The 19,155-nt window shown below is 37.9% G+C and overlaps 1 protein-coding gene across 1 annotated transcript; it reads right to left on the bottom strand.

Annotated features, from left to right (window-relative positions):
* Positions 1–299: 299 nt before the first annotated feature.
* Positions 300–16,947, bottom strand: LOC126829356 (excitatory amino acid transporter 1). The gene is made up of 12 exons (XM_050559171.2): positions 16,344–16,947; positions 11,696–11,902; positions 10,323–10,397; positions 9,185–9,307; positions 7,052–7,133; positions 5,839–5,881; positions 5,040–5,163; positions 4,513–4,639; positions 3,793–4,026; positions 2,944–3,135; positions 1,675–1,809; positions 300–772 (listed from the first exon to the last, which is right to left on the bottom strand). The coding sequence occupies exons 2-12, from the start codon at positions 11,874–11,876 to the stop codon at positions 655–657; spliced, it is 1,434 nt and encodes a 477-aa protein (XP_050415128.1). The 5' UTR covers positions 11,877–11,902; positions 16,344–16,947; the 3' UTR covers positions 300–654.
* Between the last annotated feature and the right edge of the window lie 2,208 nt (positions 16,948–19,155).

The raw sequence follows: 19,155 nt of genomic DNA, 5'->3' as shown, positions 1-19,155 counted from the left end.
GGCTGGTTTAACCCTTTCGAGACTCATACCAGTACCACCAAGACCAGCAAGTTTCTCTTAAGTTGTCTTATTTGTATTATCCTAGTGGAGGGAGACCAGAGTGCTCGGAGTAAACACACGAGGTTGAAAAAGCTCCCCTATCACCAAACCACGTATGCTCACACGAGGGATCGAAACGACGACTGCAAATCAGAGGTGATCGGCCAGTTAGGGCTCGAGGCGCAACACTCTAGACCACTAGGCCTTTCCACCCCCCCCCCCTACTGGCAGTATATTAAACATGTAAGTTTAACGTTTGTAACAGGGCCGTAACTAGCTCAGAGCAACGAGGGGGGGGGGGGGTTCAGGGGTGCTGTAAAATTGAGGACAATGTATATTTATTTTTTTATGGTCGACAATTTTTTCACAGGGGTGGGTGGGGTTGGGGCGAAACTTTTTTCACGGTAGTTGAAGCCTAGATCATAATAAAAATAGAAGCCTAGTCGTACCAATAGAAATACTATAATATACAGAGGCGATAGAGCCAGGAAGGCGCGAACCTTCGTCAGTTCTAGGAGGGACTGTGTGCACTCAGGCAGGGTATAGTTGACCCGGCTTTGAATATATATAATCGAATAAGAACCTACAACATTGGACTGATGAAATGATATTTTGTTATATTATAATGTCCATATTGGTGTCTGCAGTTTTAAGATTATGACGACATATTCTGTATGTAATAGCGGCACATGTAGTATGACTGACTACATTACACTGAGTTCGAATTCTATCCCTGAAAATAATAAACATTCACATAAAATGAAGTGAAATGAAATGGGGTTTAACGTCCTACTGTTCTGTTCCGAACTGGGCTAATGAAGACGGGCATACGCCATACAATGTGCTTTGAGGGGAATTTTGCACGGACATGGGCACTATAATAGCCTACTCTCATATCGAATTCCAACTGTCAAGGGATCTTTTACGTGCACGCCATCCGAACGACTAGACAGCTGTCCTGGACACTGACGAGTGGGGAACCACGCCAGAAAAACTGGATGAACTTTCTCAGCCAATGCAGGGATTGAACACCCGACCTCCAGGCTAGCGGACCAGCGTCTTACCCACTTAGCCAGCGTGACCCCCCATTCACATAAAATATAAATCTATAAACATATATTACGTTGAGTTAGGTTTTAGCCTACACACATCGGACAATCTACTTTTCGTGACAAATGTAGCCTGTGTATGTGAATTCAAGATAAAGCGAGGAAATAAAATAAAATGAAATCGGGTTTAACGTCCTACTTTTCTGCACCTACTGGGAAAATAAGGACGAGCATAAACCACACAGTACACTATGAGGGGAAAGTTTGCCCGGACAGCGGCACTACGGCCTGCTCTTATCGAATTCCAACTGTCAAGGGATCTTTTACGTGCATCACTGACAATGGGGAAATCTGGATGAACTCTCTCGGCCAATGCAGGGATACCGGATCGAGTTCCACCTGTCAAGGGGTCTTTTAAGTGCACGCAAATGTGTACACGGGGATTATGCGTTGTCACTTGTCTCATTTAACAGGCTTGAGTGTAATTAAAATGGCAAATGGAAGCAGGTTTGACGGTGGTCAACTTTATGATATTGATTAGGTGATAGAGTGACCTAAATTATGACGTAAACAAGATTATACTTACAGAAACCACTCTACGGCAAACATCAACGCCACCTGATGAATAGGTATATTTAATGACGTCAGTATAATAATGAGAGATACAATACTAGCACTTGGCACTGATGGTATGGCTGTTCCAATAATTGACGTTAAAAATCTGCAACATACACAAAAACGGAGTTATCCCCCTTTCGAAAGAAATATTACGCACGTTTATTTCACAAAGGGGATGAGGGTCCATTTTTAGGTTGGTTGGGGAGGTCCTAGAAGTTGTAATACACAGAGGCACCAGAATGGGCATAGGTAGGTAACCCCTATACTATCCCTTACCCTCAATCAGAATTCCTGACAGAAGATTATTTTCCCGAATGGAATTAACCAGCCAAACCACCCTGCTCTTCTCCAACGGTGATGGATGTGATGTGCTTGTTATTAGCTACGATTACATTCGACTTAATTCCACCTAGCAAACTTCATTTGTTTATTAATGCATATAACATCTTTAAAAAGAGCTAATGTTATACTATTAGGACTAGTTAAACATACCCAGCCCAGTGGGATGACACAACTTTCGTTTATCTTCAAATATTGTCCATTAAGTTATAAAAGTGGTGTTTGTAACCGAATTGGAACGGTGCATTTACTCATGCGCGAACCATACAGATTCTCTATACTTGCGATTTGATCATTGTTGTGACGAAAAAAATGACAATTTTTGCCTATCGAATTCCGACGTGGTTCACATCGGCGTCCTCCAGAAAGAACTATATAGTACTATCTTGGGACACGCTGGATCGAGGGCTAAGGGTTCTCATCTAATCTCCAACTAGCCGGATCTCCCCGGCGTACCTGATATCAGGACCAGGGTCCTGAAATATTGGTTCACAAACCATGAACTCCCAAGACAGATCCACGGGAATTTTCGAGCTTGGCTTCAACGCGTCAGTGGTGCACAATGATGTTCCTAACCAGGAAGAGTACAGTACAGATGTTGAAAGATTGGACGGTTCATTAAAATGCCTTGCGCCATGCTCTCTATTTAGGGTGTTGGGACTAAAAGGTAACCTTATGATTCAGGCCGGGAACTCGAAATTTTCAATTAACTGGGACGGAGGGGGGGGGGGGGACAAGGAGCAGTCACTAGTCGCACGGTGTGACGAAACCAGAAGCATCGTGCACACCTTGACGTGTGCGTACAAGGTTGGAAATCATAGCACACAGCGTAGTGTATGCCCGTCTTTATTAGTGCAGAAAAGTCGGGCATTAAATATATAGATTTTATGGAACTTACATAATGATACCTGCTTGTGCTGGAGTTACCGTTCCTAATGTCAGCTGTATAATGAACACTGCGGCACACGTGATATAGATGACGCTGCCATCAGCATTCAATGTCACACAAAATGGTATAACAAATCTGGATACCCGTTTATCTATTTTATTATTATCACATGATACAAACATATCTGGTATTGCCACGGCTCTGAAATATATAAAACGCAGTGTGTTTATATCTACTGATTTTCGAAACCCACAACTTCGGACATCGGGTTTGATTTAAAGCTGGGCTTAAGACGAGTTTCACCTGGACTGGAGAAAAACGGAAATCTGATTAGTTCGAACAAACTGGACGATGTGAATATATCTGAGACGAATTATTGGCCCAAGACAGTGAGTTACACATGCGCTACCTCTGCGATTGGTTGCAGAAACATTTTACCCAGTGCCGGGTGACACGATTCATCTATGGCTGTCAGGTTTCAGCACAGGCCGAGCAAGCCAATAGGAACTGTTTCGTCTGCAAATTGGGACAACCACCATTTTGAATTAGTGAATTCCGCATGTTCATTGACTCGGATTTAAAATTCGAGAGAGAGAGAGAGAGGTGGGGTTTAATGTCCACTCAACACAAACTAGGTCATTTCGGGAATAACATATGGGTTCATTTTATTTCAATAATTCGCTTGCGCGTAGGGGTCTTTAGTAGTGGGAGGAAACCTAAGGACACGGAGAAAACCCACGAGGTTGGTTTAAAATTCTAATTCAAATGTCAGCCTTTAAACAAGGAAAATGTAGCGATTTTAAAACATTTTAATTTAAGATTTTGTGAATAAGGCCCAGCTTATTAAAAATAACTCACGTGCTAGTTGAAGCGAAGCCAAGTAAAATGGCTTTGATATGTGAAAACATATATTTATAAGGATTACGACGAACAATCACAACATATAAAACAGGAATAACTAAAAACTGGTGTAGAATAATACCAACAACACAACATAGAACAAACCATCCTAATTGGGAAAATACTTCAGCCATGTTTTCAACCGGGGCGATAGAAGCGGCTATTAAACTCGCTATCCCTATAGGTCCAGCCCTGTAACAAAAGTGATAAGATGAGGATTAAAATGAATGATTTTATGAATTTACCAATACTTATATTCATAAATCGGCAACCAATAACTAAACATGCCGGAGTCATGTCGCATTTACATAAAATTCTATTTTTAATTAGACCGTTGTTTTTGCCGATTCGAATACATTGATTTTCTTTATAATACCACATCTAGAAAAAAGGAACACGAAATTGGGTTTCATGTCCTAATTTTTTTGTGACAACAAGCATATGAGAGGATTTTTACACGGACACTCTTGAATGGAACGCCAACTCATGGCGCCTCTGCTTTTGTCCCATCAGAACAACTCAGCACTTTTCCTTGTCAAGCATTCCGCGCTAAACAAATGTGGAAAACCCCCGAGGAACTTTATCAGCGACCACCTGGATCGAACCCGGAACCTTCTTGTTAGTGATTCAGTACCCTACACACTGAGCCACCATGGCCCTATTTCATATAATACTCACCAGAAGAAACACCGTAAAATAAGAAGAATAACTTCAGTTGCTCCAGTGAAAAACTGTAAAAATATGGTCGCCTTCTCTTTTACTCGGCTAACAGCTATACCAAATATAGCACTGATGGTGATCAACCCTGGAAAAAAAGAAATGAAATAGGGTTTAACGTTTCACTACGTCATACAATGTGTTTTTGGGAAATTTTTCCAGAGCAGCTAACATTCCACTTACTCAACGGTTAGGTTACCGAGGTAGGTGGACCTCAAACTATCGTCCCATCCGAACGACTAGACCTATATATATCCTTAGAAGACCGCCCCCCCTCAATCTACAAGGATGAACTAAAGTTATGTTGAGCAGGCACAATGCTAACGTAGCTACCCATTATTAAATCATTAGCATACTGAAATACAAGTCTATCACACAGAAAAATATTTTATGTTAAAGACTAGGAGGTTCTGGGTGACCGAGACTAATTGAAATATATGATGGTAATTATCAGGAGTACGAAGTGTCTTGGGATAATTCGTACATACCTAAAACATTGATACCACCCGTATGACCATTAGATTTGGTTATAGTTACCATACTTTCTGTAACCAAACCGTCACTAGTATTTTTAATAACTGTTTCACTCATTTTACTGTATTTAGTTTGGGCCTGGAAAACAAAATATTTAACCGATTTTTAAAACCGACCTTCCACTCCAGCAATATAAAGTTTATAACAAATATACTCCTGATATTAAAACTGTATTGTAATATCAAAAATGGAAATGAAATGAAATAGGGTTTAATGTCCTAGTGTTCTGGTACGACTGAGCTAATGAAGACGGGTATACGCCATACAGTGTACAATGAGGAAATTTTGCCTGGGCAGCGGCACTTTAGCCTACTCTTATATCGAATTCCAACTGCCAAAGGATCTGTTACATGCATGCAAATGTATACACTGGACCTCGGTTTTTTGTCCCATCCGAACGACTAGACAGCTGGTCGTATTGTAATATCACATACATCTTCTGTAATCTTTGGAGAATAACAACCCGTGTGCATATATAGCAAACCGCATATTAAAGCTACCAAGTATGAGCATTCTGTCTCAATTTGAAACAAAGACTGGAGGATGGGTGCTTAAACACTACGCAGGAAATGATCCTCGTGAAAGCAGACCCCGAGTTCAGAAAGCATTCTCAGCCTTAAGTTAAAAATTTACCCACAATTTGTCCCCTATTTTTAACTAAATTATAGCCCTTTATAAAACCTTTGTTGTTTCAATGTATACATCAATAAGAAACTATTTGCAAAGTTTTGTGTTTCTGGATCATTTACTTACTTGTTGAAATGTAGCCTCCACCATATTGTTAGGAAACAGATTTCTGCAAATTTAGATAGGTAGATGTGGTGATACTAAAGATATACAATATGCTTTTAGGATGGAAATGATTTGAGGCTTACTAAAGAAAATTGACATACGCCGAATGGTATTGTTATCCGGACAACGCCGTTTCTGCCGTTTCTTCAGTTTCCAATGTCAAGAGTTCTTTTACGTGGACGCCAACGTGTGCTAGGGAACTAGACAGTTCTAGACAAAGGAAAAGGGAAAGTTTCCCTTTCCATAGACAAAGGGAAACAACTTTAAAAAGAAAATCCAGAGGAACCGAACCCGGGACATAGTGACTCCCTTTTAGAATAGAATAAAACAGGTTTTACTGTCTCGTCAACACAAGGACAGGTTAGGAATTAAGTTTAAAACCATAATGTGCTCATTTTTAGACTTATATATGGTTATTTATTTATATCGGCCAGGATGTGAATTTTGGCCAGGCAGCTTCGTTTCTACCTACACTTCGTTGGATTCCAGCATTCAGCGGTTCTTTTACATACAGTTGGGTTGGATGGCCGAATGGTTAACCCGCCCGCGTTAGATCACAAGGTCTGTCATTAAGACGTTTGGTTTCGATTACCCGCGTGTATTTGACAAGGAGTAGGGTCGTATGTCCAGTCTAGGGGGTTTTCTCAGGGTCCTCAGGTTTCCTCGCACTGCTAAATACCCCTATGCGCAAGCGAATTATTGAAATAACCTTGAACCATATGTTAGTCCCTTTCTTGCCCTCTGCCTCGATTCTCCACTTGTACATGACAAGGAGGATGGGTCGCATGCCCATCCTCGTTGGTTGGGTCCTCAGGATTCCTCCCACTGCTTAAGACCCCTACGAGCATTCGAGTAACTGAAATATAATTGAACCATATGCCCGTTTCGATTCCCCGTTTGTACGTGACAAGGAGTAGGGCCGCCTGTCCAACCTCGTGGGTTTTCTTTGGGCCCTTCGGTTTACACCTACTGCTAAAGACCCCTACGCGCAAGCGAATTATTGAAATAAAATTGAACCATGTGGTAGTCCTCTCTTTCTCTCTCTCTCTCTCTCTCTCTCTCACACACACACACACACACACACACAATGCCACAGAGTTTTGATTTAAAGAAGAACAACGTTCACACCTTCCATACTTTATATAGATTATCAAAACAACAAAAATAAACAAACCTGAGAAGATCAACAAAAATATCTTGGGTTTGCAACATATTTTCATTTTTATAGAAACCATCGTTGATTGTATCTCCAACACCTGGAATTATTGATAGACCTTAAGATGAGTTAGCTGTTGTCCTCCACCTACCATTTTAGACAGCAAGAAAATATTACATGTATATAACATCGGGACTCAAACTTGAAAGAGTCAAAGATAGTGATTTAGCCTATTGAGTCTGATAGTGAAGGTACAGTTCATGTTTTATCAAAATGCATTGACTGCAAGTAACATAACGGCGTTTTTACAGTTTGTTGATGGCGTTGATGTTCTAGTATGGATGAATTCAATCAGACCGTCAGTAGCCTTGTAAAACTTTGAAGACCAACCATATCACCTTAAACCTCTGCTCTGGGATCTTTAGCCCATCTACAGTATTACTAGCCCCAGCGTAAATCAATTTTCGAGTCCACATTTCAGTATGATTCCTCATTTGTTCAGTAGAATATGAAATTTCTCACGACTTAAAGATATATTATGAAAGATTTGATGAACAGCTGGCAGTTCTCTCTATGATAGTTAAACACTAGATAATGTAAAGAGAATCTGCTGAAAATTTAAGTCAAATTGAGCCACTGTGAACCGAGAATTTAGCGATTGAATTTTAGGCCTAACCTCGATCATCATTACTCAAAACGGCACGATAAAAAAAACATAGTCTCGATTATCCCTTTTCTGATTTAATCATCAATGAGCGTTGGGCAGAAGATTTGATTCAAATCCAGTAAACATCGCAGACTAGCGATGACATCGAGAGTTGATTATGGTCCGGATAAGTTAATTATTGTCTAATTAATAATTTTGATAACATTTAAGGCCTAAAGAAAAAAATCTTCAATAGGCAGATTTAGCTGTTGCATAATGTATGTTTAATACACAATAAATATGTACTCTGATTGATTATCTAATATTTAATGAAGAACACATAATCAAAACACCAACATCAACGCCAACACTAGATAACCTTACGACTTGAATTCAATCAGATAATGATGCAAAATAGACATATCATTTGATTTTTCTTTTCAAAAATAGAGGGTTATATCGCGGGAAATGTGCTTCAAATGAGATACCGATGTCTGGCTGTTCCATTTAGAGTGGTATTCGGGTGGTATTGGGTGGTATTTGGTAGTATTGGGTAAATCCTCCCGCCGGTAAGATATTATGTTTATAAATACATCACGCATGGCCGAACATTAATCATAAAGAGTTTATAACCTAGAAGATGTATCATTTATTGTACCTTCTCACCAGAAATTGGTAGTATTGGGTAAATCATCCCGCCGGTAAGATATTATGTTTATAAATACATCACGCATGGCCGAACATTAATCATAAAGAGTTTATAACCTAGAAGATTTATCATTTATTGTACCTTCTCACCAGAAATTGTTTTATTTAAATTTCCATATTTTATTAGAATGTCTCCAATATATGTAGGCCTGTCACTCGATCGGTATTTATAAGGGTTAAATTCTACTAAAATAAATTAAAGGTTTAAAAGAAATAATTTTGGGTGAGAATGTACGCTTTAATAGATGAGACGTCCTGTTGTGTTTAATGCTTTACATAAGATTCAAATCTTCTATAAAATGTTAAACTAGATCATTTCGGTATACTAAAATATGACACGTTTACGCTTACAGACATTTAACAGTGGGCCAACGACTATGGAGTTATTAGGTGTAGAGAAATTAAATGTGGTTTAAAGATACAGTAGACAAGAGCTAAATTTGCATATTGCAGGTCTTTCTTTAGGCCTTAAATGTTATATAAACTCTTAATTAGACATTAATTTATTAACATAAGACCATAAGAGACATAACTACACCAAGCCTAGCACGATATTCACACAGCCAACCAGGGAGTGAGGATGAGGTGTGGATAGTGGATAGTGAAGAGAATAAGAAGCGGAGGGTTGGGCGTGGTGGGGTCGATAGTCAAGAGAATAGGAAGGGGGTGGGGGTGGGGATAGACTTTATACTCACTCAGAATACTTATAGGTATACTTATAAATATAGTTGATCGGGATGAGAATCGGCAGTGGATGGGAGGGTGGGGTGGAGATGTAGTGTGGGAGGTAGACTTACCAGGTTTGATTATTATAGACAGAACTACACCAATACTACAAGCTATAACATGGGTAGCTAAAATATAAACTATAGCTACTAGACTTATTTTACCATTCACCTTGGGATCCAAGGTCGCCGATCCTAAAACAATACAAAATAAAAGTTGAAATTAGTTAATATCTTGTACGGGTAAAACAATATACAAGTCCCCACCTTCAATAAAGACATTTTTAAAACGCTAGTTGTCCAAGGTGAATAAATTTTTTGAATGGATTTTCAAATTTCTCTATCCGATCTACCAATAGTCCAGTACAGATTTAATATTTGTAATTCAATGTCGATCCGTTTAGTAGCAAATGCGTGTATGCGTAGAAGAAATTTGCAAATATTATGTCGTGGGTAATTTCCGGGGAAAGTAAAAACGTTTCTAGTATTCCAGATAATTTTTTTATTTTGTTTGTTCACGTTTTGTTTTGAGTCAGTACTAAATGCCGCTTAATCAAGTTATGATGAAACGATAGCTTATAGTACAGAAATGCATAGTGAGTGTAATTTTATCAAATGAAATAAAATGAATGGGGTTTAACGTCCTACTTTTCTGTACCGACTGGTATAATGAAGACGGGCATACGCCAAGCAGTGTGCTATGGCCTTCTCTTATATGTAAATCCAACTGTCAAGGGTTCTTTTTCGTGCATGTGTACGTTTTTCGTCTCATCCGAACGACTAAACAGCTGTCCTTGCCAGACCCTCCGTCCTTCAGCACTGACAAGGAAAAACCACGACGGGTTATCCCGAGGAATTTTCTCGGCCAACACCGAGAGCGAACACGAGACACTCGGGCGATCCAGCATCTTACTCACTGAGCCATCGCTTCTCGAAATATTATCAAAGGAATTACTACGAGGAATCTACGTTGAAGATGATAGGTATGTATATGTAAATATTAAGATATATAGGAAGCGAGGGGTGGGGGGCAACACCCCCTTTAAAGAGTAGCAGAGACTAGACAGACATTAAGAGATATAAGGGTCTTTTAAACCGAAACGTTATAAAGATGAATAAATCACCTCTTATTTCAACCTAAGTCCGCTGTTGTGCGGCGAATTTAGACAGCTATTAAGATAAATATCGATAAATAATATATATACGTTACCTGAGATGACACTACACACTATTAAAGGTAATATCAACATTTTCAACATCCTTAAAAATAATTGTCCAGGTAACCCTGTTAAATAGAAATAACTAGTATTAAAGATGCATTATGTAAGATTTAGATAAAGAGTTGGCCGTTCTTGCTATAATTGTTCAAAAGTACCCGTAAATAATGAAAACTGAATAATATATTAAAAGTTTCATGCAAATTACTTTATTCTGGGCGTAGTTATAACTGTTTGAAGATGTAGTGTAGATTGTTTATTATCGTAGCAATAGTACTTGTCAACCGAGACTAAGTCTCGATTATCCATGTTCACTATAATTGTTTTTAAATCTCGCGACTGTTTAAATCCATTTCATCTCTGCCATCCAATGATTAATTATAGGTTTACCATGTTAGTAAATGCCTAAATAATAGTTTATATAACATTTGAAGCCACAAGAACGTATCTTTAAATAAATACAACCCATTTTAAACATAACATGTCAAACATAGTAAAAATACACACCATTCCTCTTTTGTTATAATTTAATTATGCACGCCAACAGTATATCTGTCAGATACAGATCTATATTTCGTTTCGTTTTCTTTATGTATTTGCGAAGGTCCACAGTAACCCAGTGTAGCGAATATAAGTAAAACGTCATTTTGAACTATGAATAGGGTTTGTATTTTTGATCAGAATGACCATCCGTTCTAACATTATCCCGCAATGGTGTGGTATATAATGGAAATAGCTGGTAAATACACAAGGGGTTATTATGTTTATGTATATAAGACACCTATCTGTGGGTACTTATTATTAGATAGGTAACATATCTACAAGAGGTTATGTTAAGATGGATAAACTACACACCTATCTACACGAGGTTACATTTGGATGAGTAAACAATACACCTATACACAAGGGGTTATATTTGGATGAATGCATTATACGCTTATGTACAAGAGGTTATGTTTGGATGGATGTACTACACACATATTTACAAGAGGTTATGTTTAAATGGAACTACTACACATCTTTATACAAGAGGTTATGTTGAAATGGATATAATACACATCTTTATACAAGAGGTTATGTTTAGATGGGTAATTAACTGATACAACTATACACAAGGTGTTATATTTGGATGAGTAAACTATACGCTTATGTACACGAGGTTATATTTAGATGGGTAAACTGCACACCGTTATACGTGAGGTTTAGATGGATAATTAACCGATACAACTATACACAAGGGGTTGTATTTGGATGGGTAAACTACACACCTATACACAAGGTGTTATATTTAGATGGGTAAACTATACACATATTGGTAAATAGATACCTACCCGCATCAGATTATGTTTATATAATACATACATACCTATCCATAAGAGAGCGTCTTTAGATGGATGAAATGGACGTATACTAAATCCTATAACTAGACCTAAAATAATCCCAACTATATTCAACCACATCAACATATTATTCTTAAAATAACTGATACATTTTCCTGGTTTAGTTGATGTAGGGTTACTTAAAGACCGATTCTCTTCCATGTCCATTTCGGTTGAATTCCGGTGATAAATATCTACAAAACACCAACCAAAATAAAGCAACTAATATAACTTGTTTATTAAATCATACTGGACATTTTGTTAAATAACTAGTGTTGGTCACAAACACGTTCTATCGTTCTGCAAAAAAAAAGAGCTAATGAAAACCGAGTATACGCCATATAGTGATCACTGGAACATCTTTGTTTGTCTAACTAGCAACGGCATCGCCTCCCATTGATGAAAATGTAGTCCGAACAGCGGAGTTTTCGCCCACGCTTCATCAAATCACAAATTATTTTGCACACAGAGCTCCATATGGCCGCCATATGCAAACATTAGTATATTGTTTAGTAATGCGGTTCTACTCCGTTTCACACAAAGACTAAATAAACCTTTTTCAATTTTATTAAATGGAAGCAGAATAAATACTTAACAAATTTCTCGAAGTAGGACTTAGTGTTTGCGACTAAAATCGTCGATTTAGGACTTACAAAAATTGTCGGTTGACTAGCTTAGGGTCTGTTCTCAAGGAGAGCTAATTGTAGACGCACAGCCTAAGTTTAGTATGGACTATATATTGTAGACGCACAGCCTAAGTTTAGTATGATCTCAAATGACAAGGGTTGAATTACGTGTACGCCTAATCCCTGGGTACTCTCTCTGCCAAGGACGGGGTCGAGTCCGGGAACTCTTAGTAACTCCCTTTAACAAATGAACAAATGGATTTTCGATAACATGTCCAATGCTAATTTAAACATGGCATTGTTCAAATAACTTACATTTTTTTTTATTGCTGATTGTGTTAATATTTATTTAAGGACAACTTAAGCCATAGACGATTTTGTTCGCTATAGTTAGGCAACCAGTGATGATGACGAAATTACGACGATGTGTGTGCACGTACCAGCATTCTGCGGGTGGCTGTCGAAAAAAAACCCCAACTAGTTATGGTGATGGCGATTGATCAATCTGGGATAAGTGTACGTTTGCAGAGCGACAAGCAAATTGAAATCCTCTGTGAAATCCGAACGATTTCTTTCATGCCGTAAAACTCCATTTCATTTCATTAAAGCATGGGAGAATTGCCTGTGTGCGCTAGTCTTTAGGTCTATTTTACACAGACAATATAGGAGTTAACACAGGGGCGACCTCGGTGAGTTCAAGGACGGTTTTATGTTACTACAGATAAGCGACTTATAACCACGTATCAATTTCTTTAAAAATTTCCCTATTAATATTTATAGTACTATATACTGACCTGTATTCCATTGTCACCCCTGGACAATGAAACCAGAAAAAATACAATCTGATTAAAACTCAGATCCTATTTCGTGTTTTATAGTTCAAAATTTCGTTTTATTTGTCTGTACTACACTGGGGCCTGCGTTCTGGATAGCGTGAGGGATTAGCCAATGAAACCATCTGTTACGACGACTTCTTGGCGTGCGATGCACGGAACAATGGGTAAACCACTAGAAACGTCAACGCTGATTGATTTATTAATGTCTGATGTCACAGGGTGAAAAGTCACTTGTACGACCCCTGACACGACCTCCCAATACAACTGATCAGATCTTCATATAGTGTAGGCCATCGGAAGTATAAAAAAAACGAAACGGAATATAGATTTGTATTTTAATCAGATTGGAAAAATATTAATAGACGAAAGGAGAGCTAATATAGTTGCTTATCAAAATATATGGGTAGTCGCATTGTTACAAAACTGACGATGATTCATTTCCTAATTAGCCCCTCCCAACCCCTTCGTCTTGGTCGACGAATCAATTGATTATCACACATCCTAGTGTAGTACAGACAAATAAAACTGCTTTAAAGATGCATTATGTTACAGTTAGATAAAGAGCCGGTCGTTCTTGCTATAATAGTTTTTAAAAAGATATCGCAAAATTAATATATTGAAAATTTCATTCAAAATACTTCATTCTGGGTGAAGTTATGACGGTACTTGATAACCGAGACTAAGTCTCGATTATCCATTTTATCGTTAAATTTTGAAATCTCGCGGCCATCCGATGACTTAGAGATATGATTTTAGGTTTGCCATGTCAATAAATGTCTAAATAATAATTTATATCCTATAATTGACAGATTTGACTCTTACATAATGCATCTTTAATTTATGATCACTGATGTTGTAGACTATTTTGTTATATTTACAACCGCAACTTCTCACTTTAGTTTAGATCAGAGAATGAAATGAAATGTGGTATTATGTCACGTCAGCTCCAGCCGGGCTATATTCATATACCTCACTTAGGTCGTAGGTCGTTTAGTTCTTGGTTGTTTGACTGTTGCTTTAAGGGGTGATACTTTCTAACTAAAGTTACCAGAGTGGTGGATTGGGTTAGTAGCATGCAGAGATTTGGTGATGCCTGGGCCAAATTCCTCGGATGTATATTACGCCATCCAGACTCAAGTATAGGATATAGTACTCAACTCAGAAATGTGAGAAGGAAGATATTTTAAATGTCAAACATATAAACTTATTGATTATTTGAAAGTATTAAATTGAACATAACATAAAGTTTTACATGTATTTTACACGGCCTTTGTTAAATTAACACAATATGTTACCAACCAACCCATGTAGTTTGATTCTGTTTACGCCCATGCTTAATCATACTGGTGGAATTTTCCAAGCACAATTTCAGTTATTATTTCATTTTATTTTTAAATCATGTCACTCGACCCCTCCCCCTCCCCCGTACTTTGATGATTTAAAGCACTCGCGTTTGGGTGTTGATGTGTGTTCAGCTTCTTTACTTTCCTTAATGTGACTCTGTGGGTAGTACCCAGGTCCTGGTGGAAATGAATTGGATGTTGGATCTCGAAATAGAATAATTAATCTCTCAAAGTATTAGCCCACGTTGGTTTTTTTTCCAGAATTATGTACCAAACTCGCCTCGCCAGACTTGACATATAGTTGGGGTTTTTCTTTTTCAAAATAATTAAAATTCGTCTTCGTTTCCACTGAAATTTGGAATGGCCTCAATCCGAAGAGAAAAATGATCTATGAGTGAGGTGCATGAACAGTAAATCAAACTAGTTTCGTTTTCTCATCATGTCACGTACTTTTCGCGGTGATGGGGGCCTAACGACAGTAGTTGGTACGGGGACCTCAATGGCCTCAATTCGAGGAGAACAATGATCTATGAGTGAGGTGTATGAATAGGGAATCAAACTAGTTTCCTTTTCTCATCATTTAACGATTTCTTGACCGCGATGTGGGCCCAACAAAACCAATTGGTCCAAGGATCCAGAGTTACCCGGTCCGTCCCTAGCAATTTTAATACGGGGCTAAATGCGAAATTATGATTAGAAATGGTTGCAAACCAGCCACAATCAGTCGATCACCATCAGCGTTAACTAGATTCCTGTCACACTGAGGCTGAGAGCCAGTAAGCAAGGCAGATTGGTTTTTCGTATCTCTGGATTTGATTGGAACAAGGAACGGACAGCGGGGGAAAGAGGACAGAACGTTACCATAGGGCAATGGGAATATGATACCCTTGACGCGGACATTTCCTTAAGTTTTTGAGGTAACTCTTTTCTAAATTCGAGGTCATTTTTTTCAGAATATACGGCACATGTTCGGAAGGGAGAGCACATAGCTAGACACACCTCTACACCTTGGAAGGAAAATTCATCGAATTCGAGCGTTGTCAACTCTATTGAAAATTATTATATCACCAGTAACGTTCTTGGCCAGGTTTAAAGTAAACGTTTTTTACCAGTGCCATGGTCGGTGTCTAAATCTAGAGCGTCGTCTCGTTCAATAGCTAACAGAATCAATATGACATATGGCAGGTACTCGAAGGTCGTTTAGTTCTTGATTGTTTGGTCGTTGCTAACTATATTTATGTTAAGACCTTCAGGACGTAATCATAATTCCCCACCTCGACTCAAACTAGGTCATTTCGGGACTAACATGGTTCAATTTTATTTCAATAATTTGCTAACGCGTAGGGGTAGGACAAGTGACCCTACGCATTGTTACATACAAACGGGGAGTCAAAACCAAGCTACTTGACTCAATGACAGACCATATAATCAAACGCGCACGCGTTAACTACTCGCCCCCCCCCCCAAAAAAAAAAAAGTGGCTTACACACTGAGTCTCCGTAACACCATGCAACAAATCAACAAGGGGCTTTTGCAATAAACATGGCAGTTTTTCACAATGTGTTACATTTATTAGCTTGTTGAAAGGGGTAATTTTTTTAAGAACTTAAACCAAAGCGATGTCGTTGCTTGTTACGCAAACAAATTTGATATCGAAATAACGACGATGGGTGTACACGTACAGTCAATCTGTAGGTGACGATCCATATCATGGAATGTCCTAGTAATCACTACATGAGGTATGCCATTCTTCATTATCCCGGTTGGTGCAGCAATATAGGACGTTAAACCCTATTTGATTTGCAACTTGAAATAAAAATCTGTACCTACCTCTTAAGTTTCCTTTTGATATTTACAACTAGTATTTAAAGAGGGGCGTTCAGTAGTACTGTGCTAGTAACTGTTTGCTCTAATAACTTTCAAAAGGGTTATTGATACAATCTGTAGGTCTACTGTAATACGAATATCCTTCTATTAGTTTTTGTTAACAGTACCAACGTTCAAATTCTAAATTTCCCTTTATATAATATTAGCTTTTGTCCACAATACCGACGTTAAAATTTCTGAATCTCCCTTTTCTTTAATCACTACTGACAACTATATAACAATTCTCCTGAATTACGTTGATTATTAATTATAATTATGTCAGCTATTGTCCACAATACCGTCTGAATCTCCTTTTTCTATATAACCACTATCGACAACTATAAAACAATTCTCCTGAACTACGTTGATAGTTTAATTATATAAAAATACGGTCGAACTCTTCCTATTTTAACGTCATGTTATAAACAAGAATGATGCAACAAGTAGGGTGTTTAGTCTGTATCGCACACTCCGTGTATATCCTTATAGTCAACCTACTTTTAATACAAAATGTCAACAAATTGAATGGTTTATTCAACCAACGAATGAATGAATGGAAAGTGGACGATAATATATGTGCAATACTCCCTCTTTTATCAATTGCGTTTCTGTTTGCTTGTTGTTATTACGCTGTTTTTAATACGTACCGGATCAGTATAGCGGAACAAACAAAAATATTAATTACGCTCGGACGAAGGCAGCCTTTCATGAGCAGATTACCCGGTCCGTAAAATTTCATTTTTGCATATTTTACTAATATATTTTATGTTTAAAGGGACATTACCCTTGAACAATGAGCAGATAAACCGATCGTGACATATGATATGCATAGGATGCTTATCTTTTAAGTTTAAAGGGGAATTACCCTCGCCCATTAAAATGGGGTTTAATGTTCTACTTTTCTCCACCACGTGACCCGTGAAGAAACTGGAGAACTTTGTCAACTTGGTATTACTCGCTAAAGATCCTGTGGCAGTTGGAATGGAATGGTGGGTTGGCAGAGACGTCGCAGCCCAGACAGAAGTTACCTCCTCGCGTGGCGTATGTAATCGTCTAACGTTACTCTCAAAATAAGCTAAGTTAAAAGGCGCATGGCTCTAGTTTTTGGAACCTTGTAATAGACGAAAATGGCTGTAAAACCACATATTAATGTAATATGAATGTATGTAAAGTGATTTATATTCAATTTTCGAAAAGAATATTGTAATTTCTAATAAATTATGTTCCGTGAAATACGTGAACAGTTTAATTGAAAGGCAGCAGTTTACGCCTGCTGGGTGCATTCTACACGTTTTTAAAATTATTATTTTGTCGTTCGTGAATCTGCCTTTACTAATAATTTCCATTTTACTTTGTAGAATATGTTTTTATTTGTTCATTACAAAATGACACTCGAAACCATAATGTACACGACTCGTGTACGGATTTTAAAATGTTAATTGTGTCTTAAATATTAAATATTAGGATAATACAGTGTCACGACAAGATAACGACATTAATATTGATTGAAATTGATCAATATTGAAATCTGATCCGTGTTTTTGATTTCTAATATTATGGATAATATTGAGTTAGAGAGATTAGCTAGTTTAAACCACGATGGATAGGCAGATATATCTAAAATATAGATTACAATTATTGATCTTTTCCACCCGGAGACACAGTGGCTTAGTGAGTAAAAAGTGTAGGTGAGTTGGATTCGAACCCGATGTTGGGAGAGAAACTTCTCCTGGATTTTCCAGTGCAGTGGTGTAGGTCGGAGTCCCTGGAGAGAAGCAGTGCCTTGTCATTCGCATGGGACGAAAAACCAGAGTCCCGTGTATGCCTTGGGCTACACGGAAAAGAACCCTTGATAGTTAGAAGTAGAAATAAGGGCAGACCGCTGCCCGGGCAACAATTCACTCGTAGCAAACAGTCGCATGGCGTACGCCCTTCTTAATTGTCCCGGTTTAGCGCAGCAAAGTAGGACTTTAAACCCCTTTTTATTTCATTTACCTTTACCAGCCCTCGGCAAGACGAAATGTTAATCCCTCTTTATATATAGCTCTTGGCATTGTTGGCTTACTGCATTCTGAAATATTAAAAGACGTTTTATATTGTGTTTCGTCACAATAGTCGAGCCCTCTTCAAGAGATATAATGCACATTGGGGACAACGATTTATTCAACGGCCAATCGACTTATTACCGAGGAGAATTGTGTATGTTTATATCAAATTTATACCAAGATCCGAATCCTACAAAACAAGCTATTACAAAACAACATCCACAAACCAAACAATCATTGTATTCATTTAGTTAGTTTGACGTTCGCTCGCTAACCTGTAGGTCATTCGTTTAAACTCGGTTCACAAGGATTTCCAAGCGTGGTTCATTCCTGTCAGTGGTGCAGGACCTTCACTCTATCTTTTCTGGCGCCATTTGTAATAAACAAAGAAAATACATATCCTACAAGACAATGCAGAGGTAGGCTAATTAGTAATGGCTAATTATTAAACGACAAATTAATGAAGATAAAAAAAACATGTAGAATGGAATAAGTAGGCGTAAACGATTGTCGTTCAATTGGACAGTTCACGTATTTATCGGAACATAATTGATTAGAAATTACAATCATTTTTTTTTTTTAAATTTAATATAAATCACTTTATATACATTCATATTACATCAATATTTGTTTTTAGACCCACTTTCGTTTATTTTAAGATTCCAAAGAATAGATCTATACACCCTTTAAATCCCATTTCATTTTATTCATTTCCTGATATTTATTTAGCC

This window comes from Patella vulgata, chromosome 1 (genome assembly GCF_932274485.2).
Source record: "Patella vulgata chromosome 1, xgPatVulg1.2, whole genome shotgun sequence".
NCBI classification, from domain to species: domain Eukaryota; kingdom Metazoa; phylum Mollusca; class Gastropoda; family Patellidae; genus Patella; species Patella vulgata.
This window is presented reverse-complemented; position numbering and strand designations above follow the sequence as displayed.